The sequence below is a fragment of the Lactuca serriola genome, chromosome 3, assembly GCF_051521515.1.
Source record: "Lactuca serriola cultivar US96UC23 chromosome 3, Lser_US96UC23_V15, whole genome shotgun sequence".
Lineage (NCBI taxonomy): Eukaryota > Viridiplantae > Streptophyta > Magnoliopsida > Asterales > Asteraceae > Lactuca > Lactuca serriola.
Window position 1 is genome coordinate 92,538,371 of NC_136410.1, and position 9,891 is coordinate 92,548,261.

At 31.2% G+C, this 9,891-nt stretch overlaps 1 protein-coding gene across 1 annotated transcript; it reads right to left on the reverse strand.

Annotated features, from left to right (window-relative positions):
• Positions 1–6,961: 6,961 nt before the first annotated feature.
• Positions 6,962–9,404, reverse strand: LOC145094579 (amino acid transporter AVT1I-like). Its single transcript, XM_079032720.1, has 3 exons — positions 9,272–9,404; positions 8,035–8,639; positions 6,962–7,538 (listed from the first exon to the last, which is right to left on the reverse strand). The coding sequence occupies exons 1-3, from the start codon at positions 9,345–9,347 to the stop codon at positions 7,020–7,022; spliced, it is 1,200 nt and encodes a 399-aa protein (XP_078888846.1). The 5' UTR covers positions 9,348–9,404; the 3' UTR covers positions 6,962–7,019.
• Between the last annotated feature and the right edge of the window lie 487 nt (positions 9,405–9,891).

The following is a 9,891-nucleotide window of genomic DNA, read 5'->3' on the forward strand; positions in this document are numbered from 1 at the left end:
AGAAGTGGTTTGGGTTTTTCCCGGTTCATGAAGGGTTTGGACATAATGAAGCTTGTTGGGGTATGTTTTTACGCTTAAAGTTGAGTAATTGATTTGTGGACATTTGGATACTCCAAATTACCTTTTGATTCTCGGATTGTAATGTCTCGCACTCTAGAACCCAGATTGGAAAGTCATTGAAGACTTGAAGATTCGATGCTCATTTCTATATTTGTCACGCTTGAGGTTTCGTTCGTGAAGTTGCTCTTTTTGGAGATTGAAGTCGAGTCATCCATTCCTAACTTTGCGGGGGAGAATGGTGGGTATAAAGTTCTCCATTAGATGACTAGTGAAGGATTGGCTTAAGAAGACCCACTTGCACATGTGGGATTGGAGCCTTGTGACATGTATGTGTATGTGTGAGAGAGAGATAGAGATAGAGAGAGAGAAGAGAGAGAGAGAGACTTGTTAGCACCTCTATAAATAGTGGGTTGCATACCATTATCAGAGTGTGCTTGAGAGATGTAACATTGATAGTGTTAGTGTGAGCTTTTTATTTGTCTAGATCGAGCTTATACTTTTTTGTAACACCTTTCATAATGAAATGCATCTCTTAGACACCCAAATCAACATGTTTATTGTGTTCTTTAAAATTCTGCATGTCAAATCAAATTGTTCGTCTCATTACACATGATATCTTCTAATTAATGCCATCACTACCTCAAAAAATCGAGACTTCGAGGACTCCAAGTAGTTCTTCACGGAAATTGGACATATAATACATACCCATTTCCCCCAATGTTGACTTTAACAACATAGAACGAGAACCAACCGAAACTAATCAAATTTTCCAATTTGACAACTTACTTTCAAACCGTTGCAAAAAAGTTTTCCACCCCTCAGTTCTAGCCATATCTACAGCAATAGGCCTTCCAAGATATAGAAAAGGAAGTGTACCCACTTTACATGCTATAAGAGTCGTCACATGCTCCACCGCTTGGAAATCAACCCCTATGCTAAAAAGATTGGACTTATGCAAATTGATCTTTAGTCTAGACACTAAATAATTAAAAGAATCTGAGTACATGTACTACATTTTGGATGTTCTCTTGCATCCAATCTCCCATGAACAAAACATTATCTGCATAAAAAAGATGTGAAATATAGAAATCACGAGACCCCACTTTCGCTCCCATAAGAAAATTAGCATGCAATGCATCTAAAATTGACACATTCAACCATTTCATAACAATCATGAACAAAAAAAATATGACATTAGATCTCCCTATCTCAACCATCTCTCCAAAGATAATTCTTTAGTCGGACTCGTTTGAAACTCTAGTTGAAGACAAACATGCCATAACCCAACCTCTCCATTCCTAATCAAAACCCACGACCTCTCGTATGCTGTAGGGATTATTCACTTTTACATTACCCTCTACCACTCTATGCCTCTTTTTGTCCCCTCTTCGCCATATAATTGTAAGACATTTTCAATTTTTTTAATCACTTAATCTTTGGAATTTAGGTTAACAATATAGTTTGTGTTAGTAACAATCTTACCCAATAACAAAATTTTTAGATCATGTTAATTTTATGAGAAGTGATTCATACACAACAATTTTTCTCCATATACAACGTTTTATACTTAATAGAGTTGTACAATACAACATTTTAAAATATAAATTATTGTATATGGAGGAATAAGTTAAATCGGTTAAATTAAATATAAACGAGTTGGAAGTTTGTATTTACCATGGACAATTTCATTAATAAAGATGCTATTACATTAATGCATTGTTGCCTAAATCATTTAGCTAAATCGTCGTTATCATGAAAAATTTGAACCTTGAAAAAATGGAAATACATGACTCAATAATGCATAATGTCTTTATATTAAATAGTTTTCTTCAAAGAGCTTCTAGCTTAGCGGTATCAGGTGGTGTCTTCCCTTTTTGAGGTCGAGGGTTCAAGTCCTGTTGTGGACATAGGTGGAATTAAGTGTTAGTTTAAGAGTAGATTATAATATTTGTATTTGCCGGTTCAAAAAAAAAATAGTTTTCTTCAATTAATAAAGCTTTTATGACTTGATAACTAAACAAGTTATCTTCTAAACGTGAGTTATTTGGAAATGATACGTAGGTAATAATTATTCTCCATTAGACGTAAGACATGTATATTATACGGATTTATTAAAATTAAAAGTTTTATATTAAGATATAAATGTTAAATATTTTTAACCCCTACTTCATCTCAAAGTTTAATAAAATATATTTTATTATATCTCAATTTTGACAATATTGTTTTATAATATTTCATTATTTTAATATAAGTAACAAATAAATCATAATAAATGTTTTTAGTGGTAGAAAAACAAACTATTTATTATTATATTCATTTTATAGAGAAAAATATATTTATTAATATGTTAATTTTATGGAGAAAAATATATACTTTAATCTATAATAATAGAGATATTAATTAGTTGAATTTATTAATTTCTTATTAATAAAACAATAAAAATACCACATAATGACATGTATAATTTAAGTAATTCAATAATCTTACATAATAACATATGTTAAAAATGACAATTGACAAAATAATTTTCATTTATTAAGATAGATATATAAAATTTTTGTACATATCTAAAACATAAATATGGACAAACATGGTAAAATATATCTATTTTGATAAAATACGTGCTCGCATTAAAACTAATGGAATTTAATTAACTAAATAGAATTATGACATACGATGACAACACTATTTATAAAGTTGAAACAATGATTTGACGTATCAATAGTTGGACTCCAATTGTTCCCACTTGGACAAAACAAAACAAAGTTCATTTTAATGTGAAATGTTACGCGAACAACTATTATAATGCAACATGTACACATAAAATTATTTCATAAAACTATTTTTTTAAAGGTAAATCTAATATAATATACTCATAAACTATTCTATAATTCTATCTATGTGCACGACGACGAAACTCAAAACCCATATCTATTACTAAGCTAGAAACCCTTTGATATAAGATAAAACTATTGTAGATAAAAGCATATATACAAAACATCCATTTAGATTGACCCTCAAGTTGATTTAAGTGTTTTGAATTAAGAAAAAGGGTAAAATGTTTGGAACCTTGTGATTTTGGATAGATCTGCACAAATGATATGATACGACCATAAAAATTTTGTTGTGATTATACAATGACGAGTCTAAAACAGAAATTCACACGACTCACTATTTAAATTAAACCGATAATATGAAAAAGTAAAAATATTATTATTAGTGGGTTGGGTCGGTAGTGAACAGCGATGACGACCGTGAAGAGTTAAAATCTTTTCTTTACTATTTACATCTTCGCGCTCGTGCGTAATGCTGAGGGGCGACACTTGAATTATGAATCAATATGCACGATTTGTTTTTTTTTTTTTTTAAATCTAATTTGAAGTTGTATTAAGTTATTTTTTAATAGGTAATATTCTAAGTGAACTAAATATTTGTGTTATTAGATATAAAAGATGGGCAAAAAAAAGTCTTACTTTATCTCAATATTTTTGCTAAAATTGTTCATTCATTAAAAATTTAAGGTATGTCATATATAATTTTTATATATTTTTTGTTACAAAAGAAAATAACTTAGGTGGGTCAAATGATCGGTGTTGTCATCGACACCTAGTTAAAAGGTCAAAACCACTATTTATTCATGTCAAAACCACATTTTGGTCAAAACTCAAATTCAAATGACTTTATATATTATTTTATATCAAAACATTATTAAGACCCGTTAAACAATTATATATACGATTCTATTTTTATATATTATTTGAATAAAATATCTTTATTTTATGTTTTCTTTTTCCTTTCAATTTTCATATATATATATATATATATATATATATATATATATATATATATATATATATATATATATATATATATATATATATATATATATATATATATAGACTTAAAAGGGTAATATATTTTTTGATCTATATAAATTATTAAGTTTTTTTCTCATCCATATTTATCCATTCAACCTCTTAAACTGTACATATTCAGTGCTTATGAACGCTTACTCCAAGCTAGCCGGTAAAAATGACTTAATAGGGTAATATATTTCTTATTTTGTATACATTTAGTCCTTAATAAGCATAGAAAAAAAACTTATTTTAAAATAAAAAAATATTAAAGACAAAATATGTACAAAAATATTAAGGACTAAATGTGAATACAATGATAAATATATTATACTATAAAGTCATTTTCCGGACTAACTTGGAATAATCAGTTATAAAGACTGGATCTATACAGTTTAACAAGTTGAATGAATGTGGACGAAAAAAAAACTCAGTAACCAAATGTGTAAAAACTTGAAAAAAACCCGATGGTGGTCATATATGTGTATGTAAAATACGTAATATGGTATCTTTCGTAAGTACATAATTATGTTACGCAAAATTGACGAGTTCAAATAATTATACAAAAAATATATTTTCAAATTTTTTTGAAGTTATATATATATATATATATATATATATATATATATATATATATATATATATAATTTAATTAAAATAACAATATAAAATGAAAAAATGTAAAAAAGTTTTTTTATGGCAAAAAGAAGGACTATGACGTGCAAATTTTAATACCACGGAAGCTAATGTCTAAAAGTGTTAATTATTCCGTTTGTTTTGAAAAATATAGGACCAATCGTGTAATTTTATTTTATAATTATAAATATAGTCAAAAAGTTAATTAGTTTGAACCAAAAAATAAAAATAAACAAAATTATTTATATCATACCACATAAATTACATTAGGTTATCATTATTTAAATAAAGTCAATATATTTTTTTAACATTTATTAAGATTGATTTGACTAAGGTGGTTTTGACCATTATAAATGGTTTCTATTATTGTGCCGATAGAATGCCCGTTCAAGTGACCAGCCTTGGACTTATATATACTTGCCACTCTGACTATATAGGTTGTAGAAATTTATTTATGCCTAATACAACTATACGAAATATTTTTGAGGCCATAAGTTGTTAACTGGATGAGATTTTGTTATATTTTACTCGATGTTCTAAATGACATGGGTCGTGTCGCGTAGGGGTCTTGTAGAAACCGAAGCCAAAAAACTTACCCGAACCAAATAAGCTTTAGGTTGTTCGGTTAACAAAATAAAGATATAATTATCTGGTTTAAGTTTGTTAAAACTTTTATTTATTCAGGTTAACCGAAAAGCTATTAATTAATATTGTTAAAATTTGTTTTTATACATTACTTATAAAAGTTAAAACCCATATTTTTGTTATATTTTGATTTGATTAATCTCTTTCTGGTTTAATCATATTCACTACAATTACTAATGAAAGTTGACAGAATCTATTAAGCTCTTATCAATCATCCAATATTCTGTTAGTCCTTTGTGAGCAAATTTGGAAACACCTTTCATATATTTCTTGTCATTGAGACGGATGAACACCATGGCGTGTTTATCTAAAAAATACCTTTCTTTTAGGCTGCACGGTGTGGTGCGGCTTCAGGGAGTGCAGTTTCGCCACATAAGCAGCGAACACTGCCCCTTGGGTGCGGTTTCGTGCGGTTCAAACCGCAGTGCGGCAAAAAATGGCCGCGGCTTGTGATTGGCTGCAGATAATTTGACTGTTTTTTGATTGGGTGGGAAGAAATTAAAGTTTTTATTTATTTATTTATTTTTTAAATGAAGTGTGGCACCACTCCTTGAGTGTGGCAGGGAACTGCACTTTTGTGGTAAAAATGACGTGGCGCTTACGTGACAACGAAGAGAATGCGGTTTCGATGGAACGACACCCTCCAGCCTTATAAGTCCATCTAATATTTGTATCACTTGTGCAACAATTCTCTTTGACCACTATCAACACGGCCTTTTGGTCTTGGTTTTGTCAAGACCAATAACTTCACGAACAAGGTCTATGATCTTTGCTTGTTAAGTAGACATTTCATTATGCAACATTTAAATCTTGCAACATATCTTATTTTTAATTTATTTCGTAATTTGTTGTACGTAAAAATTTTGAAATGACAAATTAATAAATGTTTTTTTCTTTATCACAGTGTGTAAGTGAAAAACATTAGCTTAAAAATAAGAAACCGGTTTATCCAACCGACCGAAACGAATAAACCAAAATCTTTTAAAACAAACGTTGTTTATTTATTTAATTTTTAGACCAACTAACAAACTCACTCACTAATCTACTCCTAATAAATCTATACCTTTTGTCTCTAACGAGACTTGAACCCTTTTCGTCTGAGGACATCTTTCCGTCAATTCCTAATACAGCTAGACTATAAGTCATTTGGTAAAAAAAAATATGATTAAACTAAAATTAACCCAGATAAACCAACACCCGGTAATGTCACGTGAAGTTTTATGTCAGAAATGGTCGATAACTAACCAAGATTCTGTCTGTAAATGATGAACGGATCTCGGAGATATATCCGTTGGAAATGAGTTACCCATGCTTTTTTCCGACGGATGTTTTTCTCTGTCGGACTTTATTGGTTACAGGCTTTTCTGGCAGATTACCGATGGAAATAGACCTGGAATACTTCCTTTTTCTAGTGGCTAATCGTCTTAACTCACATATGCTTCTCATGCTTGATATAAATAGATAGCATTTCTCTTATAATGTAAACAATACGAATAATCGAAATCCAGTTGCTCTCTAAATACATTGGCTTTTAGTTTCTCATTTTCCAATTCATTTACGGGTTTCATTTATACAAAAACTTTCTTGAACATGAAATAGGACCTGGTGTAAAGAAGTACACCTACTTTCTATGTGCACTACACTTCTTACGCTTATCCAGCCATTGCACAGTGTAATTAAGTAACAATTACACACTTGATTCTTTTCTAATATTTCACGATGTCTTTATAGAACAAGTGCGTAAATATAAAATCATAAAACTGCCGAGGAAAATTAATTAACCATCCATGTAAAACATTAAATGTTACTTGTTTGTATTCCCAACTAGATATGCTTAAAAGTCTCAATGACAGATGAGTATGTGCCGACAACTCCTAGTAGAATAGCCAATATTACTAATCCCATAATAACAAAAAAATCGAAACCAAAACTTCTGTACACTTGAAAGATCTTCAGGTAACAAGCACAAGGGAGCAAGAAAGAAACAGAAACCACAAGGGCTGCTCCACTAAGAGATGCTACAGACTCGAATGATGGTAATGTTATAGCTAATACCACTGTACTCGCCAATACACACATCTTTATTGTCGCACTGATTACCTTATTATGTCTGTGTTTCACAGGTAAGTAGTTCTCGATAGCAGAAGCAATTGGCATTATCGTTATAGCATATTTCGCAACCGGACCTGCCAAAATTGTGTATATTGCTACCTTTGCACTAGCTTTCTCGGTTGGTAGGTTTAGCGTTACTTGTGATTGTACATCGTCGCCATAAATAAGGTAACCCAGTATTGCCATTGTCATATATGTGATTGTACAGATCATAAAACTAAGAAGTAGAACCTGAAAATTATTAGAAAAATGTCAAAAACTGTCAAGAGAGATCCAATTCTAACATAGGTCTTATATACCAAACCATAAAATTGATATCTTTCCTCGATCCAGTTTCACCTACAGATGTAAAAGAGGGATCGAGGGTGTTTCGCTTTGACACTAGTAGAGTTTAGGATGTAGACTATTCATTTTCCAATAAACATGCATCCTAAGAAGGAAATGTGTCGTGAAGCGTGTTAGAAGGACACAAGTTTTATCCATTTTGTTTGAGTTTAGTTCTCGTGTTTTGTTTAATTGGATTTGCAGACAGCTAGATAAATCAAAGTGTTGGGAAATCAAATTTGGAAGGAATACCAAGTGCATATTTTTTGTGAATATTTTTAAATAGCGAAACTAATATTGTTATATAGTGCAAACATATAACTTGATTGATTGAATAACAGGTAGATTTGAAGTGATAACTTTATATTCATTTGCTTTCAGATAGCTAGGCTTGAAAACTTACTATTGAAAATTGGCTTTTCTTTTTCATGGAAAGGTAAATGGCAGGGAACATAGCATGAGCTCCATAGCAGAAAGTGTATAGACTAACTGCTGTTGGTAGTCCTTCGAAATTCACAAGGCTCCCCTTCCTATGAAATCCAACCCCAGATGCACCAACACAAAATACACAGATGAGCACTATAAGTGAGGAGAGCACCCCACCTAACGAAAGATATGAGAGAACACTCAGATCACTTAGCCACATAGAAGGCAAGATGATAAGCCCAGCTACAATCACAAACGAGTGCCTTCCATCCATTTTCAAGCTTCCAAACTTGAAACCAAAATGGGGAGAAAGTTTATGTAAATTGTCACCTTCTAGAATCAGTAGACCAGTGGCAACAAGGTAGAGTTCTAAACAGGTGAAAACCAAGGCTATAATTCTTCCCTTTCGACCAAAAGCAATCCCAGCTATATCAGGATAGCTAGTGGCTAAAGGGTTTGATTCCATACAACGGCGGATTAAAAGCCCTGTAAAGAAGGCAGCGAGAGAAATCAAGATCAGCACAACCAAGCTTAGCCAGCCACCTGAAGAGAGTGCATATGGGATTGAGAGAATGCCAATACCTGATGATAAAATAGTTAGTATATTATGATTGGTGTATGCTAATTCTTTTTAGCTTGATTGCTAGGCATTATCATTTTCATTAATCACAGATTTGGATTCTTCATATAACATATGCATGTGTATATTTGGAACGTAGAAAATCGTTGTATTAAAAAAAGTACTCTATTCAACACGAGGAACACGAAAAGTCAGCAATCAAATGATTCTTGTGACTTGTATCACCTTATGACGTTTGGACCTATAAACATCCCTTATTCCAATCGTTTTACACTCCCAACACTGGCTTCATAAAATTCAAAAAAGATAGAGTAATTACTCAAGGATTGTGTCTATTCTGTGAACTGAAATGGATAGGCATTATCTTGGCAAGAAGAAACGTGAGTCTTCTAAAACTCATATAGAGAATGTGAAATCTTTAGGAATTCAGCAAGGCTAAACATTAAACATTTTTGCAATTATACCAATCAGGCAACCAAGCGCGCTACGCCCTCGGTGGATCCAAACTAGGGTTTTTATATATTGGTTTACAAAAAACTTTTTCTTTAAATTAATCTTGATCTACGATTGTAAAGGCAAGCATAAAAATATTCTTGACTAATACGCATCATATGAATAGGTAATGCGTGCATACCTGATAAAGCGTTGATGCCATTAATGCATGTCTTGAGAAAATTCGCCTGTCTTCTTGTTGAATGAACAGAATCCATAAGAAAATGTTAGTCTTGTGAAGAAGAACAGGTTCACGTAGAATAGTACTAAGTGAATCGCACCACACATTGGTAGCTAATTCTTACGTTTATATTTAGAAAATGACACTCGCTACAAAAGGAAAGAGAAACAAACTCAGTCAAGTATAACTAACCTCTAACCCCAACAATTCTCGGGAATGTACTTCAAAACAATTTTCATGTATTACGGTCCTATAAAAAGAGTTAATCGTTGTATAGAAAAGAAATGAAACGTAAAATTTATATGTAATTTGATAAAGATACTTGAGTTCTGATCATATATCTATCTAAAAATTAGAAAGGAACTTATATCAAATAATAAAGTAGTCGCTCTGCAACTACATCAATTTCCATCTAACATTACTATCAGAATTTGGTTCTTATTGCTATTAAACTAAATTAAACTAATGAATTCTGTAACATCCAATTATCAGGTATTATCATTTTAGCCCTTAACTTTATCAAAGTTGCATAATTGGTCTCATGTAGTAAAAGTTTTGCGTTTTAGCCCGTACGATAGGCG